Here is a 23,818-nt window from a genome sequence, read left to right as displayed (position 1 = left end):
AGGAAAGGAATTTATCTTTGCTTTAGTGTTGTTTTTGAGTATTACTACATTAGCTATTTTTAAATATATTTCTATAACAAAATCAAGATGCTTTGTTTCATTAGAAACAAATTTCAAATTTGGTTTTATAGGATCCTTTTATAAATAGGACTATGAATTCTGACAAATTAATTCTTATCAATAATTTGATTTTTGCCATTCTGTAGTTCAGCTACTAGTATGCCCTCTCAACTTGAAATTTTTCAGTTTTATTTCAGAATTTACAGAAATTTTACATAATTAATCAACCTAATAGGAAAATATTTTATTTAAAGTTTTTATATAAGAAATACTTTATTTAACAATTTTTATTTAAAGTTGCTATAAGCAATAAATATTTGAAATTGATTTTATAATTTCAGAGTTATAAATAGAATTGTCTAAGAGAAATATTTCACATATAAATAGGTCTTAATATTCTAACTGGAAGGAATCTATTTGAATAATTTAGAATATTTGCTCAGTATTGCTAACATACTGTGTATGCCTTAGTAATGTGAAGAATGGCTTGGAAAAGTGAATGAATTTAAAACTTTCAGTAAACAAAGGAGAAACAAGTCTAATATTATTGTTACTAATAGGCCATATAATTTATCATATTCCAGTCCTAATGCTAAGCATATTCAGTATATTATTTTTTTTAGTCTTCAAACATATAACTATGAGGCATTATTAATCCCAGTTTTAGATGCAGAAATTGAAGTTTAGGGAGATTAAGTAACTTTCCCAAGGTCATATAGCTAGTAAGAAATAGGTCTGATTCCAAAGCCCATGTTCTTACCAATTAATATTTACATTGGTAATGACAAAAATAACCCAGATGTTTTTTAATCAGTATTTTTATTGCAGTATAGTTGATTTACAGTGTTGTGTTGATTTCTGCTGTACAGCAAAGTGATTCAGTTATACACACATATATTTTTTTTCCTTAATATTCTTTTCCATTATGGTTGTCATAGGATATTGAATATAGTTTTCTGTACTATACAATAGGACCTTGCTATATAAAAGCTTACGTCAGCTAACCCCAGCTTCCCACTCCATCCTTCCACCACATGTGCTCTTTTAGCAACCACCAGTCTGTTCCCTCTGTCTGTGATTCTTTCTGTTTCATTGTTAGTTTCATTTTGTCATATTTTGGATTCCACACGTAAGTGATATCATATGGTATTTGTCTTTCTCTTTCTGATATACTTCACTTAGTATGATTATCTCTAGTTGGATCCATGTTGCTGCAAATGGTATTATTTTGTTATTTTTTATGACTGAGTATATTCCATTATACCACATGTTCTTTACTCATTAATCTATTGATAGACATTCAGGTTGTTGCCATGTCTTGGCTGTTGTGTATAGTGCTGCTGTGAACATAGAGGTGCATGGGTCTTTTTGAACTATAGTTTTGTCTGGATTTATGCCCAGGAGTGGGATAACTGGATCTTATGGTAATTCTGTTTTTAGTTTTCTGAGGAACCGCCATACTGTTTTCCACAGTGGCTATACCAAAATTTTTGTTTGTTTGAAATCAGTAAAGACTGTATATTTGGGGGTTGGAGAAGGAGCTTGGTTAAAGGCACTAAGAAATGCACCAGAAAGGATTGGTTTCGAAAGATAATCCAAATTTTGAAAGGGTTTAGGTCAAGATAAAGAAAGCACTTGAGTAATTGGAACAGAGATGGAAAAAAAGTGTGTGTGTTTGCTATGTGAAAGGGTCTAGAACAATAATGTCTAATAGAATTTTCTGTAAGGATGGAAATTTCTATAATTATCTGTGCTGTCCAGTATCTTAGCTGCTAAATACATGTAACTACACATGAAGTGTGACTAGTGCAGCTGAGGAACTGAATTTTTGTTTCTATTAATTTTGATTTAAATGGCCACATTTGGATAATGACTACCAAATTGGATATGACAAGTCTAAACTCAAACTTACCATGATAGCAGTGAGAACACCTGGCACTCATTCTTGTTTTCTAATACATTCCCTACTGAAAGGAAATATGGATTGTTAGAGAAATGGCTGAACTCCAGGCTTGGGAAAGAGAGGATATAAAATAGGCCTGGAACATCTTATTGCTACCAGAAGGCAGGGACATTTTTAAAAAAATGATGATGGCATGTCAAGAAAAATAAACAAAAACCCAAGAGCTTGTTTGAATAAGCTTCACTCCCGCTGGCCAAATCTGGGGCTCTTTGAGCATCAGAATTAACAGTAATGAACCCAGTGGAAAAAAATAGGAAGCCATGAATCTATTCTGATGAGAAAGAGGGAGAGAGAGAGGATGGGAGGGAGAGAAAGGGAAAAGGGAAACTTTTACATAGAGTAGGATTCTGATTAATGTAGAGTGAGCAGGGAAATGAAACAATCATTGCAGTACTCATAGTAAGAATTGGTTGGGTAAGAATCAACAATGCATGAAGAGTCTGGGGGCAGGATTCAGGTGAAGTGTGATCAGGAGTAAGATTAATATTGTCTTAACTGTATGGTAGAGAACCAGACAATAATCTTGCCTGAGTGATAGAAACTAATATGGGAAGGATGCAGTATCACTATGGGTCTGATACAATATCACTATGAAGTATTCTGACCAGCGATACATACCTGAATTTAGCCTTAAGGAAACATCAGACAAAGCCAAAATCAGAAACAAAAACTGGCCTGTATTCTTAAAAAAATCAGTGGCATAAAAGCCAAGAAAAGCTGAGGAAATGTTTCAGAGTGAAAGAGAGACTTAAGATATTTGACAACTGAATGAATATATGATTCAGGTCACAATTCTTTTGGAGGGAAAAGATTATGGGGACAATTGAGAAAACCGAACTATTGATGGTAGGTTATATTAAAATATTGTATTGATATTGAGTTTCCTGAGTGTACTACTTTACAGTTATGTGAGAAAATATATTTATTCTAAGAAATACACATAAAATGTGTATAGGGATAAAATGACTAAGGCGTCCATATTATGTAATAAATTAACTCCTATGCATCTGGCATTGTGCTAGCTATGTAAGATCCTTGGCAAAATTTAGAAAATAATTATTTAAATGATTTTCTATAGTGTTTAATCTAATAGGGTATTGGTTGAGAAAAGCTTATATAAAGGGCAATGGAGAGAGGTGGGTACCAGTAACATACCGCTCCCAGTAACATATAGTAGATAGATGGCTGATCAGTATTCTCATTGCAACAAATACATGTAAAAGTTATTTTTAAAATCATCATACTATTCAATACATTAGGGCGACTTCTGGTTTCAGCTCCAACATGTAAAGAGCTTGAAAGTTGTTGCTCCTGTCCTTACAGCAAGAAGGTGAACAAATTGAAAATTGGTGCCTTTTCATGAACCCATCAGAGAATTGAGGTTGCATGGCAAATTGCCACCCTGTAGTATGGAGAGACAGGCAACCCAGAGTCACAGCCAAGATCTGGAGGAGAAACCACCGCAGTCACAAACTAACTGGTGGTGGTTGTTTAGTTGCTCAGTTGCGTCCGATTCTTTGCAGCCCCATGGACTGTAGTCTGCCAGGCTCCTCTGTCCATGGGATTTCCCAGGCAAGAATACTGGAGTGGGTTGCCATTTACTTCTCCAAAGGATGTTCCCAACCCAGGGACTGAACCTGTGTCTTCTACATTTGCAGGAGCATTCTTTACTACTGAACTCATTTACTGACACCCTAACCCCTAGACATAAGATGAGGTAATTAGGGTAGACCTTAACCCAGTCTGACTGGTGTCCTTATAAAAAGGGAAATTTTTATACATACAGAATGAATGCCATGTGAAGATGAAGACTGAAATCAGAATCAATTCCTTGGTTCTTTTATAGACCAAGAAACACCAAAGATGGGCAGCAAAAACCAGAAGCTGGGGAGAATAGAATAGGTTCTTGCTGTCTTCAAAAGAAACCAGTCTTGCTGAAACACTGATCTGACTTTTAGCCTCCAAACTATGCAACAGTAAATTTCTGTTGTTTAAACCACTCAATTATGGTACTTTGTTATGATAGAGCTAGCAAACTGTTACAGTGACCTTATTTGGAAATAGAGTCTTTGTATGTATAATTAAGCTGAAGATCTTGAAATAAGATCATTTAGGGGTTAGGATGGGTCCTAAATCATGTGACTGGTATGCTTATAAGAGAAGGGAGAGAGAGGCTGGAGTCACAGAGATACAGAAAAGAAGCATTTGTGAGGACAGAAGCAGAGATTAGAGCTAGGGAATAGGGAACATCAGGAGCCACCAGAAGCTGATAGATGCAAGGAACAGTTCTTCCCTACAGCCTTCAAAGGAAGCTCGGCACTGATAAAACCTCAGTTTTGGACTTTAGGCCTCCAGAACTGTGAGAAAATTAATTTCTGTGATTTTAAGCTGCCTAATTTATGGCAGTTTGTTATGACAGCCCTAGGAAACTGATACAGAGTTTGGTTCCTAGAAGTAGAATACTGCTTTAATAGATACATAAAATTGTGGGTGTGACTTTTGGATTGGGTAATTGGATCCAGGTTGGAAGAATTTTGAGGTGTGTGATAATCAAGTCTAGATTCAGATGAAAACTCAAAAGGAAGTGAAGAGGATAGAAGACAAAGGTGCTGTCATCTTAGAGAATAGACGTATTGTCATGAGCAGAATGTTACTAGAAAGAAATATGAATGTTAAAGGTGATTCTGGTAAGATTTCTGGTAACATCAGGAGATGTTACCAGAAACTGGAAGGAAAGTGATCCTTGTTATAAAATGGTAGAAAAGTTGGTTGAGTAATACTCTACTGCTGAATGGAAATCAGAGCTTGTAACCATTGAATTCTTGGATATTTAGCTAAGCAAATTATCAAGCAAAGTGTGGAATTTGCAGTCTGGTTTCTACTTATTGTTTATAGTTAAAATATCAGAGGATATGGGATTCTCAGGTGGTGCTAGTGGTAAAGAACCTGCCTGCCAATGCAGGAGATGTAAGAGATGCTGGTTCAATCCCTCCATCAGAAAGATCCCCTGGAGAAGGGCAACCTGTTCCAGTATTCTTGCCTGGAGAATTCCATGGACAGAGGAGTCTGGAGGACTGCAGTGCATAGGGTCTCAAAGAGTCAGACATGGCTGAAGTTGACTTAGCATGCATGTATCAGAGGATATAGATAAATTGAGGAAGAAACTGTTAGGCAAAAAGGAACCAGAATTTGATAATTTGGGAAATTCTCATGCTTCTGCAAAAAATTATATAGCATGCTCTGGAGAGAATCCAAGGATGTGGCTGGACAATTTTTTGCTAGAAAGATTATGCATATGACACTGGGATCCAATTTAGCTGAATCCAGGAAATAGAGAAATCTGAGAAATCTTGAGAAATCTGTATACAGGTTAGAACTGGACATGGAACAGTTAGAACTGGACATGGAACAACAGACTGGTTCCAAATAGGAAAAGGAGTATGTCAAGGCTTATATTGTCACCCTGCTTATTTAACTTATATGCAGAGTACATAATGAGAAACACTGGGCTGGATGAAGCACAAGCAGGAGTCAAGATTGCCAGGAGAAATATCAATAGCCTCAGATATGCAGATGACACCACCCTTATGGTAGAAAGCAAAGAAGAACTAAAAAGCCTGTTGATGAAGTAAAAGAGGAGAGTGAAAAAATTGGCTTAAAGTTCAACATTCAGAAAACTAAGATCATGGCATCCAGTCCCATCACTTCATGGCAAATAGATGGGGAAACAGTGGAAATAGTGACTGATCTTATTTTCTGGGGCTCCAAAATCACTGCAGATGGTGACTGCAGCCATGAAATTAAAAGACACTTGCTCCTTGGAAGAAAAGTTATGACCAACCTAGACAGCATATTAAAAAGCAGAGACATGACTTTGCCAACAAAGGTCTGTCTAGTCAAGGCTATGGTTTTTCCAGTAGTTATGAATGGATGTGAGAGTTGGACTATTAAAAAAAGCTGAGTGCTGAAGAATTGGTGCTTTTGAACTGTGGTGTTGGAGAAGGCCCTTGAGAGTCCCTTGGACTGCAAGAGATCCAACCAGTCCATCCTAAAGGAAATCAGCCCTAAATATTCATTAGAAGGAATGATGCTGAAGCTGAAACTACAATACTTTGGCCACCTGATGCAAAGAACTGACTCATTTGAAAAGACCCTGATGCTGGGAAAGATTGAAGGTGGGAGAAGGGGATGACAGAGGATGAGATGGTTGGATGGCATCACCGACGCTATGGACCTACGTTTGAGTAAACTCTGGGACTTGGTGATGGACAGGGAGGTCTGGTGTGCTGCAGTCCATGGAGTCACAAAGAGCTGGACACGACTAAGCAACTGAACTGAACTCAGGAAACAGAGATGGCATTATTTAGATAAGATCTAGGGAAAACCCTCTTGTCTAATGAGAGGGGTCATCTTGACATACAGGGGAGACCCACTAGGTTTTTGAAAATGTTATATTAATAGCAATTACTGGCTTAGATTGAAAGGGTCAGAAACTGCACAAAATGAAAGTTTTTAGACCCTCAAAATTTTACAGTCAGGCAATGCACGATAGAGCTACTGAGTAACAAACATGTACTAACCTTCTGAAAAAAAGAAGGTAAATCATAGACCTAAATGTGAAAGGAGAACAATAAAACTAGAAAAAAACAATATCTTCATGTCTTTGGGGATAGTCAACTTCTTAAACAGGATATAAACAATACTAATCATAAAAGGAAAATTGTTAATTTGGACTTTGTTAAAATTATGAACCTATTTCCATTAAAGACAGCATCAAAAAGATCAATAAAGCATACACTGAGTTAAGACACTTGCTATATGTTTATATTTGTATGTCTCTCTCTCTCTCTCTCTATATATATATATCCAACAAAGATGTTGTATCCTGAATATATTAATAATTGTGAAAGTGAAGGTGTTAGTTGCTTAGTCGTATCTGACTCTTTGTGACCCCACAGACTGTAGCCCGCCAGACTCCTCAGTCCATGGGATTCTCCAGGCAAGAATATTGGAATGGGTTGCCATGCCCTTCTCCATTGGATCTTCCCGACCCAGGGATTGAACCCAGGTCTCCAGCATTGCTGGCAGATTCTTTACTGTTTGAGCCACAAGGGAAGTCATTAATAATTTAATTTATTCCTAAAAAATAAGAAAATAGCAATCCAATTAAAAATAGGCATAACCCAGAGTTGTAAACTTTAAAATGGTTAAAATAGTAAACTTTTATGTGTATTTTGCCACAGTAAGAACTTCTTTTAAATAAAAAAACAGAAAACTGAACAGGTCTTTTATAGAGGAGGGATATCCAAATGAACAAGTATATAAAAATGTTTAAAATTATTACTCATCAAAGGAATGCAGTTAAAACCACAGTGAAATACACTGCATACATATATCCTTATAATTCAGCAGTTCTACTCTTAGGAACTTTCCCAGGAGAAATGAATACATTTATACACAAAAAGACATATATAAGAATTATTGTAATAGCTTCCCACCCAGGTAGCGCTAGTGGTAAAGAACCCGCCTACCAATGCAGGAGACATAAGAGGTGCAAGTTTGATCCCTGGGTTGGGAAGATCCCCTGGAGAAGGAAATGGCAACCCATTCCAGTATTCTTGCCTGGAAAATCCTGTGGACAGAGAAGCCTGTTGGGCTACAGTCCATAGGGTTGTAAAGAGTCGGGCACAACTGAAGCAACATTGTAATAGCTTTACTTATTAAAGTCTGAAACTAGAGCAATCTAAATATCTATTGGCAGAATTGTGTCATATCCATAAAAAGGATAGGCTGCTTTTCAATAGTGTAGATGTGTTTCCCAGAATTACGTTGGCTGAAAGAAAAGAGTACATACTGTATATTAAACATAGATAAAAGTTAGCAGTGATAGACCTTACAATTGTGGTTACTTCAGTGCAAGTGGTAGGACTTGCACTGAAAAGTCCTTGACCAGGAAAGGGTACAGCCAAGATTTCTGGGTTGTTGGAACTGCTGTGTATCTCGGTCATGGTGATGGTGGATGCTACATGTATATGTGTGCAAAGATTGATCATGATACGTATCTTCTTCACTATAGAAGTATATATGGATTCATGCTACACAGAGTTAGCCCATCCTTATTTTGGTCATCTCTTTTTACATAATAAACCATCCCCAAATTTAGTGGTTTAAAAACAATTTATGATTCTGTAAATTACCTGAGTGGTTCTTCTTTCAGTCTTGTCTAAGGGGTCTCATACAGTTACAGTGAGATGGCAGCTGGGGCTGGAGTCATCTAGGGTTTTGAATGGGCTTGAATAATTGGGTTTCATTCTCTCTTTATGTAATCTCAGAGTCTTTCCATGGAGCTTCTCCACCAGATTTTTCTTGAGCACAGTAGTTTTACCTGGTGATCCAGATTCTCAAAAATGCAAATATGAAAGCTGTCAGTGCTTTTTAAGACTTAGGTGTGTAATAGTGTGGTTTTATTGGTTAAAGGGAATCCATGTAGGATTTAATGTGGGAGAAACTATTCAAGGGCAAGAGTACTAGGAGCCATCAGTAGGGACTACCATTGACCATCTCTGATTCCCAATTACTGACATCTCTCTCATATGTAAAAATGACTTAATCTTTTCCTGTCAGTTCAGTTCAGTTCAGTTCAGTTGCTCAGTCGTGTCCGACTCTGAGACCCCATGGACTTCAGCACACCAGGCCTCCCTGTCCATCACCAGCTCCCGAAGTTTACTCAAATTCATGTCCATCAAGTTGGTGATGCCATCCAACCATCTCATCCTCTGTCATCCCCTTCTCCTCTCACCTTCAATCTTTCCCAGCATCAGGGTCTTTTCAAATGAGTCAGTTCTTTGCATCAGATGGCCAGAGTATTGGAGTTTCAGCCCCAATACTTATTTTCCCCTGAAGACCTCCAATTTCTCATCTCATTACCTCATTAGGTTCAGGCTTAAAATCTTAAAATCATCCTCTTAAATCATGTCCAGGTACCTGCACTGAGACTTTTTATGTATGGCTCCCCAGGTGTTTTTCTTTAGGTTTAGCTCCTCATGTGTGGTTTCTCTGGATGGAAAGATTTGTGAACTAATGTTATTAGTTATTTGATTTATACTCAACATATAATAGTGAGACAGGGATAATCAGAAGAAATACTGCTCAGACAGGGGGAATGGGAAGAATATAGCAGTTCTGAAATACACAGTTACTGCATGTTGCAGGTTTGTTAATGTGGGCCTGTTCCTCTGGAAATGGTTCTTTCTTAGCTATTAGTTCTGCCCTAGCAACTCCTGGCTACATCCTCTGAGTAATCTTTTCTTTTCCATAAAAAGAAGCACCTTTTAAAATATGTAGTGGTTTTCTCAGCATGCTTCCTCTCTGTAAAAGACTAAAAGCCCAGAGGTCTTGTCATTTTGAGCTGCTTCTGTCCTAGTACAAGTTCAAGTCTAAAACTTCATGGTGTTCCTATGTATCACATTGAAATAAACTCCATTATAGAAATATCATATCTGCATACCTCTTCAACACACACCTTACTGGGTTTTGGACTTTGTGTGAGGCTGCTGTGGGACAATACCCTGAAGATACTTACTGGCATTTTTTGTGTAGCACAAGGCGCACCTTTAAGATTCTTTAGAGCCCTCTTGTCTACATGCGAGGATCTGTGAACATGTTTCAAACCTTTCTAACGTCTTGGTTTTCCAGTCTCATCTCTGAGATCCTGACTTTGTGGCCACAGTTTTACTGGCAGCTCTCTGGATTTGACCTTTGTACTGATGTCATTTCTTACTGTGTGAAACTTTTGCTGTCTGGACTGGCTGTAAATGAGAAACAGTCTTATTTTTGAACCCATCAAGTCTTAGTTCTGTATTTTCTTTAAATTTTGCTTGAAAACTTAGCTCCTTTTGTACCTAAGCTCATTACTCCATCCATACTTAATCATAGGCAGTTAAGTGAACAATTGGCACTTAAATATTCTGCCTAGAAACCTCCTTAGCCAGATCTATGAATTCATTATGTACCATTTTTATCCTCCACACTTTTATAGGCAATTATTATACTACTTGTTGTGTCAGAGCAACAAGATAAAAGAAATAGAGGTAAAAGGATTGGGATAATTATTTAGAATCATCATTTGTAGAGGTTATGATCCCTTAGCTGGGCAAAATTCATAAAAAGCATAATTTAGTATGCATTTTTACTTGATTTTGTCCCTTTTGCAACAGTAATCTCTAATAAGAATGTCAGATAATAATAGCTAATAGTTATTAAGCAATTATTATGTGCCAGACACTGTTTCAACTTATGAATACCTTATACATAATTCTTCTTTCATGCCCGATTTTATACGAGAAAACCGAGGGGAAAAAAAAGAATTGGAAGATACGAAAATAAATGAAAAATATACAGGTTAGAGGAGAAGATTCAGCATATGTGTTCACAGAGGGAAACACCTAGGATAGCTGGCTTCTGCAACCACTTTTGTCCTGGAGCTTTGGCAGAAATTTTTAAATTTGGTGCAGTTGCTAGTAGATGATGGTTATGGGGGATGCTGTTGGGCTCTTTTTTGAGACCTGAAACACACAGCCAGTTTTCACTTCAGAACATTTTTGACCAATGTTTTCCTCATCAGTTCAGTTCAGTTCAGTCAGTAGCTCAGTCGTGTCTGACTCTTTGCGACCCCATGAATCGCAGCACGCCAGGCCTCCCTGTCCATCACCAACTCCCAGAGTTCACCCAGACTCACGTCCATCAAATTGGTGAGGCCATCCAGCCACCTCATCCTCTGTCGTCCCCTTCTCTTCCTGCTCCCAATCCCTCCCAGCATCAGTCTTCTCCAGTGAGTCAACTCTTCGCATGAGGTGGCCAGAGTACTGGAGTTTCAGCTTTAGCATCATTCCTTCCAAAGAACACCCAGGACTGATCTCCTTTAGAATGGACTGGTTGGATCTCCTTGGAGTCCAAGGGACTCTCAAGAGTCTTCTCCAACACCACAGTTCAAAAGCATCAATTCTTTAGCGCTCAGCTTTCTTCACCGTCTAACTCTCACATCCATACATGACCACTGGAAAAACCATAGCCTTGACTAGACGGATCTTTGTTGGCAAAGTAATGTCTCTGCTTTTGAATATGCTATCTAGGTTGGTCCTAACTTTCCTTCCAAGGAGTAAGCATCTCTTAACTTCATGGCTGCAGTCACCATCTGCAGTGATTTTGGAGCCCAAAAACATAAAGTCTGACACTGTTTCCACTGTTTACCCATCTATTTCCCATGAAGTGATGGGACCAGATGCCATGATCTTCATTTTCTGAATGTTGAACTTAAAGTCAACTTTTTCACTCTCCTCTTTCACTTTCATCAAGAGGCTTTTTAGTTCCTCTTCACTTTCTGCCATAAGGGTGGTGTCATCTGCATATCTGAGGTTATGATATTTCTCCGGGAAATCTTGATTCTAGCTTGTGCTTCTTCCAGCCCCGTGTTTCTCATGATGTACTCTGCATATAAGTTAAATAAGCAGAGTGACAATATACAGCCTTGATGTATTCCTTTTCCTATTTGGAACCAGTCTGTTGTTCCATGTCCAGTTCTAACTGTTGCTTCGTGACCTGCATATAGGTTTCTCAAGGGGCAGGTCAGGTGGTCTGGTATTCCCATCTCCTTCAGAATTTTCCACAGTGCATTGTGATCCACACAGTCAAAGGCTTTGGCATAGTCAATAAAGCAGAAGTAGATATTTTTCTGGAACTCTCTTCCTTTTTCAATGATCCAGTGGATGTTGGCAATTTGATCTCCGGTTCCTCTGCCTTTTCTAAAACCAGGTTGAACGTGTGGAAGTTCACGGTTCACGTATTGCTGAAGCCTGGCTTGGAGAATTTTGAGCATTACTTTACTAGAGTGTGAGATGAGTGCAATTGTGTGGTAGTTTCAGCATTCTTTGGCATTGCCTTTCTTTGGGATTGGAATGAAAACTGACCTTTTCCAGTCCTGTGGTCACTGCTGAGTTTTCCAAATGTGCTGGCATATTGAGTGCAGCACTTTCACAGCATCATCTTTCAGGATTTGAAATAGCTCCACTGGAATTCCATCACCTCCACTAGCTTTGTTCATAGTGATGCTTTCTAAGGCCCACTTGACTTCACATTCCAGGATGTATGGCTCTAGATGAGTGATCACATCATCGTGATTATCTTGGTCATGAAGATCTTTTTTGTACAGTTCTTCTGTGTATTCTTGCACCTCTTTTTAATATCTTCTGCTTCTGTTAGTCCATCCCATTTCTGTCTTTTATTGAGCCCATCTTTGCATGAAATGTTCCCTTGGTATCTCTAATTTTCTTTTTCTTTTTTTTTCTAATTTTCTTGAAGAGATCTCTAGTCTTTCCCATTCTGTTGTTTTCCTCTATTTCTTTGCATTGATTGCTGAGGAAGGCTTTCTTATCTCTCCTTGCTATTCTTTGGAACTCTGCATTCAGATGCTTATATCTTTCCTTTTCTCCTTTGCTTTTCGCTTCTCTTCTTTTCACAGCTATTTGTAAGGCCTCCCCAGACAGCCATTTTGCTTTTTTGCATTTCTTTTCCATGGGGATGGTCTTGATCCCTGTCTCCTATACAATGTCAAGAACCTCCATCCATAGTTCATCAGGCACTCTGTCTATCAGATCTAGTCCCTTAAATCTATTTCTCACTTCCACTGTATAATCATAAGGGATTTGATTTAGGTCATACCTGAATGGTCTAGTGGTTTTCCCTACTTTCCTCAATTTCAGTCTGAATTTGGCAATAAGGAGTTCATGGTCTGAGCCACAGTCAGCTCCTGGTCTTGCTTTTGCTGACTGTATAGAGCTTCTCCATCTTTGGCTGCAAAGAATATAATCAATCTGATTTCAGTGTTGACCATCTAGTGATGTCCATGTGTAGAGTCTTCTCTTATGTTGTTGGAAGAGGGTGTTTGCTATGACCAGTGCATTCTCTTGGCAAAACTCTATTAGCCTTTGCCCTGCTTCATTTTGTATTCCAAGGCCAAATTTGCCTGTTACTCCAGGTGTTTCTTGACTTTCTACTTTTGTATTCCAGTCCCCTGTAATGAAAAGGACATCTTTTTTGGGTGTTAGTTCTAAAAGGTCTTGTAGGTCTTCATAGAACCGTTCAACTTCAGCTTCTTCAGTGTTACTAGTTGGGGCATAGACTTGGATTACTGTGATACTGAATGGTTTGCCTTGGAAATGAACAGAGATCATACTGTTGTTTTTGAGATGCATCCAGGTACGGCATTTCAGACTCTTTTGTTGACCATGAAGGCTACTCCATTTCTTCTAAGGGATTCCTGCCCACAGTAGTAGATATAATGGTCATTTGAGTTAAATTCACCCATTCCAGTCCGTTTTAGTTTGCTGATTCCTAGAATGTCGATGTTCACTCTTGCATATATATGGAGCATATATTAGGCTTATGTTTTCCTCATAACACGGGCTAAATACTCAGGCTGCAGAGAACAGTAGGCTTAAAAAAATCATCAGTGACAAAACCCATTCAAAGAAGGGTGGCACTCTCAGTGTACTCTTAAGATTTTTTTCTTAAAGTCTGAATGATTAGGGAAAGGTCTGTAAAATACAGCAAACACTTAACTGAAAATCTTGAAGGGCCAAGAGCAAATTAGGGATAGAAAACCATATGAGGGCAGCAACCCATAGTTAACTGAGCGCACTCCCTATGTAGATTAAAGAGAGAAACCCGCAGTTTGTCTGCTTAGCAGTGGGGAAAGGGAATCCTCTGTGGAGAAAGATTACATCATTTGGAGCCTTTGTGATTTTTAAAAATATACTGTCTGGCATTCAATCAAAAATTACTAGGCATCCCAAAAGATAGGACCAGATGACTAGCCTTCAAGAGAGAAAAACAGACAGATTACTAAGATACAGTGAGTAATGGAGCATATATTATGCTCATCTGTTAAAAGCATGCTGTGTTGTGCTTAGTCACTCAGTCATGTCTTTTTGTGACCCCATGGACTCTAGCCCTCCAGTCTCTGTCCATGGCATTCTCCAGGCATGAATACTAGAGTGGGTTGCCATGCCCTCCTCCAGGGGATCTTGCTAACCCAGGGATCAAACCCAGGTCCCCCACATTGCAAATGGATTCTTTACCAGCTGAGTCACCAGGGAAGCCCAAGAATACTGAAGTGGGTAGCCTATCCCTTCTTCAGGGGATCTTCCTGTCCCTGGAATCGAACTGAGGTCTCCTGCATTTCAGGTGGATTCTTTACCAGCTGAGCTACCAGGGAAGCCGTCATGGAGTATACAGTGAAAGTGACTAAAGTGAAGTCGCTCAGTCATGTCCAACTCTTTGTGACCCCATGGATTACAACCTAAGAGGCTCCTCTGTCCATGGGATTTTCCAGGCGAGAATACTGGAGTGGGTTGCCATTTCCTTCTCCAGGAGATCTTCCCGACCTGGGGATCAAACCCAGGTCTCCCACATTGTAGGCAGATGCTTTACCGTCTGAGCCACCAGGGGAGTATAAGATACAGTTAAGGAACCAAAAGACTTATTAAGATTAAATACTCAAATAGAAGCACAGAGATAAAAATAGAAAAAAAAATACACAAACAGAATTAGAGAACTGTGAATTAGTGAAATAAATTAACCATATATGTTATTGGACTCTGCTGCTGCTGCTGAGTCACTTCAGTCGTGTCCAACTCTGTGACCCCATAGACGGCAGCCCACCAGGATGCCCTGTCCCTGGGATTCTCCAGGCAAGAACACTGGAGTGGGTTTCCATTTCGTTCTCCAATGCATGAAAGTGAAAAGTGAAAGTGAAGTCACTCAGTCATGTCTGACCCTCAGTGACCCCATGGAGTGTAGCCTTTCAGGCTCCTCCATCCATGGGATTTTCCAGGCAAGAGTACTGGAGTGGGGTGCCATTGCCTTCTCCGTATTGGACTCTAGAAGAAAGGAAAGAAAATAGGGGGTAAGTAACATTTGAACAGGGAGCAAGAAATGGCAACCCACTCCAGTGTTCTTGCCTGGAGAATCCCAGGGGTCGGGGAACCTGGTGGGCTGCCATCTATGGGGTCGCCCAGAGTCGGACACGACTGAAGTGACTTAGCAGCAGCAGCAACATTTGAACAGATAATAATAGTATTTCCGAAACTAAAGCAGGACATCAACTGATGGATACAAATTCTCTGGAACTCAAAAATAACAAATACATAGAAATTATATCAAGACATAGGAGGCCTGCTAAAAAGTGAGGACATAGAAAAATGTTAAAAGTAGTCAGGGTAAAAAAGATATATTACCTTCACATGAGGTCAACAATAAGACCTAACTACTGGGTAGAAGGAGCTTCCCAGGTGGCGCTAGTGGTAAAGAACCTGTCTGCCAGTGCAGGAGCTGTAGGAGATGCAGGTTCTATCCCTGGGTTGGGCAGATTCCCTGGAGGAGGAAATGGCAAGCCACTCCAGTATTCTTGCCTGGAGAATCTCATGATCACAGGAGCCTGGAGGGCTACAGTCCATAGGTTGCAGAGTCTGACATGACTGAAGTGACTTAGCATGCATGCACACTGAGTAGAAATAATGGAAACCAGATGAAAAGGTGAATATTCTTAAAGTGCTGCAAGAAAAAAAGTCAATCTGGTATTCTATATCCATAAAAATATCCTTAAAAATGATGATATACAAAAGTTTCAAATAAATAAAAATGGAGGGAATTTGTTGATAGCAAATCTACACAACAGGAGAAGGAACATGATCCTATACGGAAACAGAATTGTAGAAAGAAGTGAAGAACAATGGAAAGAATAAATATATGGGTAATATAAATGTTGACAATAAAAATAATGGTAGTATAATGTAGTGTTTTAACTATATATGGACTTGAAATGCATTACAACAGTAACAAAGAGGAGAGTGAATGGAGTTTAAAAGTGTTCTAATGATCCAGTGTTTTCAGGGAAGTGGTAAAAGGAATAATTTGTTTTATACTCTAAAAGCCTTAAGTTACGTATGCATTGTAATCTCTAGGAAAACCTCTAAAAGAAAAGAGAAGAATGTATAAGTTGAAGTTAATTGAGGGGAAAAACATGACAAAATATTTTATCAATCCTAATAAACCAGAATCAGTGAAATGTAAGAACAAATATACATATGCAAAAATTTCCATATGCAATATAGAAAATAAATCCAGTTTCTGGTTCTTTGCAAAGAAATTGTTAAATCTCTAGCAAGATTCCTCAAGAAAAATTGAAAGTTGCTTTGACATTTATAAATTTGTTAATGTAGTAACCCACATTAAGAAAAGTCAAGTAATCATTTCAATAGATTCATAAAAAGTATATGATTAAGTTCAACATTAACATAGTTAAAAAAAAATACTTTGGCAGAGAAGGCATATATTCTGATAAAGTGTATACAGAAAAAAAACTGCAATCATTCTTAATCCTTGTAATTTTTAATTATGAAAAATTTTTAGAAGCATTTACTGTATAATAAGGGACAAAACAATGTGTCTTTTGGCCATTTCTATTCATATTGAACTGGTGAGCCTATCCAGCATGTTTGGAACCTTATAAATAAAAATAGTTCAAGGTTTTAGGACTGAATGAAAGAATCTAAACTGTCATGACTTGTAGAGAATATGTTTGATTAATGGAAAAACCTATCTAGGAACCGGGCTCCTCCTGACTTTTTGTTTGATCTTTTGAGCATTACCCTTACTCACAAGACTGGGGCGGGACAGGGATCACCATCATAGGTGGAAGAATGGAGTGCTAAATTACCTTCTAAAGGGAAGTTTCTAAAGGTTTCACAGATGACTCCTCTTCATGGTGTTCTGACTAGAATTTAGTAATTTGTAGATGCAAGGACACTTGGGAAATGTGCCCAACTGAAAATCAGGAGTTTTAGAACAGGGAGGAAGCCAACACAGATATTGGGAGGAAAGTAGCAGTCTTCATCACAGGCTCGTGGAGGCGAGACAGGAAGAGAAGTCATCAAAGGTATTGGCATTGTTCTGTTTCTAAAAGTAGGATAGTGTGTATAGGTGCTTTTTAAACGTTATTTTATACCTCCCTTATAAATTATATACTTTTGTATATATGAAACGGTTCATTACTAAAATTAAAACATGTAGTGGATAGTTTTCAGGCTTTACTTTGCTTGAATCTTATGCAGCATATGGTATTGTTGATCACTCCCTCTAGACATTTGAATTTTTATTGGCAAGAATCTCCAGGTTTTTCTCTTATTTCTCCATCCATTCCTTTTCAGCCTCCTGGGCTTCACTTTCTCTGCAGGGGAAAAAAGGCCTTTTCCTAGATGCCCCTCACTTGTCTCCATAATTATTTAGGATAGTTTCAAATTGGCTAATGGGTTTCCTGGATTTGGAAAAATTGCAAGAGAAAACTAATTACATGGTAAATATTCAGATTTTATCACCAAATTTTATTCATAATGTTCTAGCCATACATGGAAAAAGAGAGGTTAGCACATTTTTTTCTTTGTAATTTTAAATAATTGTTCCTTATATCTTTTTGAACTACATCATAAAAGAACAAATAATTCTAGAGTGAGTCACAAGTACCAGTGCATCTTGTAAAGGTAAGAAATTGCAACTGTTCCCATAGATATATAGCATCATTAGAATAAATTTTGGAAATAACTCACAGCTTTATTATCATGTCCCCCATGTTATATCTTCTTACAAAATCATCAATTTGCTTGACCACCCAGAATAATGACTGCATTTCCTAGACTTCTTGCAGCTGAGTATGATTAGCTGACCTAAGTCTTGGCCAATGCAATATAAACAGAAGTCATTACATGATAAATTTTAGCATATATTAACAGGAACTATTTTTCCCCCAGTGGAATAGTCTTAGGCACACATGTATTTGAAAATTCTATTCACTTAAGTTTTTTTAAGAGCAAATGAGATAAAATCCATTTGGTCAGCACTCAAGCTTCAACCATATGTTAGGGATTGTGTCAGGTTCCAGGAATACAGGATTGAACAAATTATAGTCCCAACCTTCAAGGAGCTCACAGTCCAAAGGAAATCTAGTTAAATGCTATGGCAGGCATGGCTATGCCTCTCTCTGTCAAAACACAGAGAAAACATGCCAGTTAGCCAGGAAACTCAAACTCAAGAAAACTGACAAACTCAATGTAGGTTTACAAAGTAATTTTTTTTAAATAGCATCTAAAATTCTGTTATTATGAGCATTTTAAATATCATTTCAAAAAAAAGAGTCCTAATGATACTGTAGTAGGTGGAGGTAAGAGGTGACAGAAGGAACGCAAGTAAACTCATATTAACTTTTAAAATATTTTTTCTGTTTTATAGAATTTTTTCATTGGTTGTATCCTTATCTGCTCTGTTAGTTGCTCAGTCATGTCCAATTCTTTGTGACCCGTGGACTTTTGCCAGCCAGGCTGCTCTGTCCATAGGATTCTCCAGGCAAGAATACTGGAGCGGGTTGCCATTTCCTTCTCCAGGGAAACTTCCCAACCCAGGGATTGAACCCTGGTCTCCCACATTGCAGACTGATTCTTTATAGTCTGAGCCACCAGAGAAGCCCAACTACTTATAACCAGAAAAAAATAATTTAAGAACCCAACATTTAAACATTATATATTTTTAATGTAGTAGTGTAACTTTTTTATTTAGCAACATGATTTTCATGAGATTTCTGGAATCTTAACTTTACCTTAAACTGAGACTCATGTAACAATATTGCATATTTTATACATATCTTTATTTTTTTTATTGAAGGATAATTGCTTTACAGAATTTTGTTGTTTTCTGTCAAACCTCAACATTAATCAGCCATAGGTATACATATATCCCCTCCCTTTTGAACCTCCCTCCCATTCCCTTCCCATCCACCCCTCTAGGTTGATACAGTGCCCCTGTTGAGTTTCCTGAGCCATACAGCAAATTCCCGTTGGCTATCTATTTTACATATGGTAATGTAAGTAATGTTTTATTTTAAATTCAGTTTTATTTAATGTATGTATATGATATTCTTCATAGTGTTTCACTGTTGTTCCAGTGTAGATATTGCCTGGCATTATAATTCAAAGCAGACTCTAGTTTCACTCATTGGTTATAACAGGTTAGAAGGAGGAAAACAGTACAGTTGACCCTGGAACAAGGTGGGGTTATAGAGGCATCAACCCCCACAGCAAAAAAAAAAAGGTCTAAGGCAACGTATAACTTTATAGTCAGTTGGCCTTCCTCCCTGTCTTGTGGTTCAGCATCCAAGGATTCAGCCAACCATGGCTCATGTAATACTATAGTACCTATTAAGTAAAAAAAACCCGCATGTAAGTAGACCTGCATAGTTCAAGCCTGTGTTCAAGGGTCAGCTATAGGCACAATTCTTCTTAGCATGGTACCTGCTCAGTGTCGCATTTCTCACTAATCTGAAGTGTAATCATTTTCTTTTGACCTAAAGTTGTTCAAACTCATTTATCTTTTTCATAAAGTGCTCTCTCCAAGGTGATTCAGTAATCCAGGACTTCTTGCTGATGTCATTCACACACTGTACTCTTAACTGTTATATTCTCTCTGAATCAGTTTTCAAAAAAAAATGAAGTCTTTAAATAATTATTCTTTTTTTCCTTACAGACTTTGCCTTCAAAAGAAACAAGGTTTTTAAATACCACACAGATGCCTTGCCTGCAGTCAGCTTCAATTTGGAGTAGCTGTGAACACAATTCAAAGTCTCAAATGTTAACAGAACATGTATCAGAGTTAGATTCTTCTTTCCATTCTGTTCTATCATTGCCATCAGGTAAACCTCCTTATAAATTAATTAATGAATTAATGTTCTGTAAGTTGATTTTTTAATTCCTTGGAAACCATTTTGACTAACTTTGCAAAGTACTTAGCTTTTGATCTCCCTTTGAGTGTTAAATTTTTAGCATTTTATTGATAATATGGCTATGCTATTGAAATGTTTCTCAGTAAGTCAGGGTTCTTTTTCTAATGTGTGTTTTTTTTTTTTTGCATGGAGTTTTCCCACCATATAGTATTCCCCCATCTATAATCAGCATTGAATTTCAGAGAAGAAAACTGTCCATCTTTAGACGTACTCAACTTTTGAACCTCAAAAATACCAGTAATCTACAATGGAGCAGATGAGGCATTACATCCCTATGTCCCTAATATGGCTTTAAGTTTCTCTCCAGTTCCTGTTTTCTGTTTGAATGTTTCCAGTCTTATGTACATTGAAACTGAAGTAAATATTTAGGGTAAAAAAAGAAAACATTCTTCACACTGGTTATCTCAAGTTCATTTATTTATGGGAAGATATGTCAAATGAGCTTTTGTTTCCTTTTCAGCTTTTGGTTCTAATCACCCAGGGACTGCTCCTCTTTGTAAAGCACCATTTCTTGTACCTATTCCTGCCCTGAATCTTAGTTTGGTTTTTACCAGTATTACAGTGGTTTCTTAGCTATACCATACATTGAAGTAAGCTCCTGGTAGGAGCTGTTTCACTGTATCTTTGAGGAAACCTTAATAAAAGAAAGAAAAAATATTTATGACAATAACAACACAGCCAACATTTGATCTTAGAATACACTGGATCCTATAAGCATGTTACATTTTCCTCTAATTCTTGCAGCAACCCCATAAGAGTGATTGTTGTCTTCTTTATCTTACGTATAAGAACACTGAGGCTTAGAGATATTAAATTACTCATTCAAGAGTACACAGCTAGTAAATGATGGAGACAAGATTTGACCTGAAGTTGTCATTCTCCAGAGCCATACTCCTAACCATACTCTTTACTTCCTGTTTTCTTATTAGTAAATTTGTTTCTGATGAAAAAACCTGAGATCTGGCATAAGTATCTTTCATCCTACTAATGTTACATCTAATAAATTAAGATTAGCTTCCTTACCTACTAGTTAGGGTTATCTTTCTTCTTTTGTTCATTTAATACAAATCTGAATACCTGCTGTATACTACGTATGATAGGAAAATGAATGCAAATAAATCCCTCAAGGTACTTGCATTCCAATTCGACAACTGAAATATAAACTATTAAATGGAATAAAGTGTTATGAAACTTTACTAAAAGCTCACAGGTTACAGGGTGGGTTCTAAGGAAGGTATATGAGTAGAACAAGCACCTTCCCTACTTACATCAGGTTTTCCAACAACTAAAGAACAGTGGTAGAAGAGGTGATACTCTATATAATAGGTGATGTTTCTTTGGAGAAACTTGTTTTGGTAATTGGAAATATCAGAATCCTGAAATGTTTATGCAGTATATTTAATTTGTATTCTTATTTTCATTTTGTTATATACTTTTCTTATGGTCTTAGTATAGTGATAGCATTGAAAGCTATCTTACCTCTGCCCCATGGGAAAGTTTCCAAGATGCTACTTATGAACCCATTTTTGTGTGCGTATTTTTCCACACTTGAGTATGGATCTGCTATTAAAATACATTATTTTGAGGGAAACCTACTTCTTTGTTTAAAATTGAGACTTTTTCTGGATCTATGTTAATTTATGCATTCATAATTAGTTCTTAAAAATATCTTCAGTAGCAAAACTTTGAATAAACAACCACTTTATAAAATATTTCTTTATATTTCTTAGGAAAAAGTTTTTAAGATGATTGTTTTTGCATTCTTTATTGAAGAAAACATGCTTTGGTTAATAAATGTGAAGCACATCTGTTTTATTTACTTAGCTTCTCTTTGGGCTGTGAGAATATGGAACATAAACGTAGTGAATTGAACAACTCTCCTAAGCCTCTACTTAGGAGAAGAGAACTAGATTGTCAGTATGTTTTGATTTTCGTAAAAGTAGATTTAATTTTGTGATTCATAACAGTAGTAAACTAAGGGAATGTTAAATGACATTTTCATAAAAGGTTGCATCTGAATTATAGTGTTTTTCCTTCAAGTAACTAAACTTGTATAATTATGTCTTTTGGAAACTTCATTATTTCAAATGCAGAGTTTGTAGGGGTGGGTGGAATGGACTTAGGTTTGACTATATATTTTATTAAAGACTTTTTGGGAGCATTTGTTTCATCTGCAAGTAGTATTTAATGTTTATACTTTTGTTCACCTTATGTACTATTTTAGTTTATGAAATTGTTCATAGTCTTTGTTTAGTATGTATAATCAGTAATTTCCAAAATATTGCTTACACTTGGAAAGAATATTTTGCAACTTCTAATAGTTGTGATGTTTCAAGCTTTTGCTTATTTTTCTAAATCTTAATATGGGACGGTATGAAGAGTGATTTCACTGAAAATATTTTTGTTTGCTTTATTTTTCTAGATGTGCCTCTTCGTTTTCACTTTGAAACACTGTTAAAAAAAACTGAAATAAAAGGAGATCTTACTGAAAATAAATTTTTAGGAGACTGTATCATATCTCCATCACCTGGTATGTTACTTATAAATTTTGTACTTTATATATTTTTTACGTCTTTCATATACTTATTACTTTTGCTAAGGACATAAAATTTAACAAAGGAATGAATGTAAGTCCTTAATTTTTAATATTCACTTTTCACACATCACACACAAACAGAAAATACACAGCAGTAATCCTAACAGGAAATGTGCAATACTTATGGAATATTGAATGAGAATTATGAAATGTTATTGATAAATATAAAAGGAAATTTAAATAAACATGGGAAAACAGCACTACTGGATGGTAAGAATCATTAGGATATCAGTTCTTCCTACTGGTTTATGTTTGGTGCAATGTAACTTGAAGTTCTAAAAGAATTTGGTTAACTTAAAATAATTGTACGGCCCATTGGAAGAATTAATGGGAAAATGTAAAAGGAATTGCTGGAAAAAATATTGAGAGAATCTAGCCCAACCACATATGAAAACATTACAGAAATCTATAAACATTAGCATAGCTTCTGTTTTGCTTACATTTAGCAAAGTAGATTCATGAAGCAGACTACATAGCTTATTCTTTATTATTTAAAGGAAGAATTGTAATCAGTAAGAAAGTGGAGAACTATTCAGTAAAGAGTATTTAGTCATTTTGGGGAAAATGTTTATACACTCATATCATTTATCAGTAAATTCTATATGGTTCCAAGAATTTTAAATAGGACACTAAAGTTACATAATAAAACTTGAAAAATTATAATGAAACTCTAAATTGGGGATGGGGACATTGTGCTTGGAAGCAATCAGAAAAAGAAAGAAAATACATCTGCATATTTTTCAACATCAAAATGTTACACAAAACAAGATATTTCCAAATGAAATCATCTCCCTCAAAAACTCAGCATTTTTTTGAATGTGAATACCTGTTAGACGTGGAGTTTTAAACCATAACAGATCTTTAAATAAACTTAAAAAACAAGTAGCCTTTAAAAATACCAATAATAACCCATTAGAATTTGTAAAATAATAAATTATCCTAGACATATTGACAATGAAAATATAAAATATATAGGATTAAACTTAACAACAAATTACATGAGAGAAACTTGAAAAGTTTACTGAGGAACAGAAGAGTATATCTGCTTGTATGGAGAGAAATACTCTGCTCCTGTCAAAAGAAAAGTTGTAACTATAGATGTCATTTTTCCTCAAATGAACTTATAATGTAATTCTAATCAAAATCCCAGAGGCACTCTTCTTAAAGTAAATGCTGAATATCCAATAAAACTTTTAAAAGTTCTATAAGGTGTCAGTCCATAAAGGACAGAAATGGTGATGAAATTCCAGTTGAGCTATTTCAAATCCTAAAGGATGATGCTGTGAAAGTGTTGCACTGAATATGCCAGCAAATTTGG

At 36.8% G+C, this 23,818-nt stretch overlaps 1 protein-coding gene across 10 annotated transcripts in view; it reads left to right on the top strand.

The window, feature by feature from the left end:
- The window catches only part of KANSL1L (KAT8 regulatory NSL complex subunit 1 like), a 125,375-nt gene that overhangs the window by 82,300 nt on the left and 19,257 nt on the right, over positions 1–23,818 (top strand). For all 10 annotated transcript variants that reach the window (XM_061383708.1, XM_061383713.1, XM_061383742.1 and 7 more), the window contains 2 exons: positions 19,649–19,814; positions 22,327–22,434. In XM_061383708.1, coding sequence (XP_061239692.1) covers positions 19,649–19,814; positions 22,327–22,434 — 274 coding nt within the window. The remainder of the gene's footprint in view (positions 1–19,648; positions 19,815–22,326; positions 22,435–23,818) is intronic.

The sequence above is a fragment of the Bos javanicus genome, chromosome 2 (genome assembly GCF_032452875.1).
Source record: "Bos javanicus breed banteng chromosome 2, ARS-OSU_banteng_1.0, whole genome shotgun sequence".
Taxonomy (NCBI): domain Eukaryota; kingdom Metazoa; phylum Chordata; class Mammalia; order Artiodactyla; family Bovidae; genus Bos; species Bos javanicus.
The sequence above is the reverse complement of the archived record's forward strand: the minus strand, read 5'-3'. Positions and strand labels throughout refer to the sequence as shown.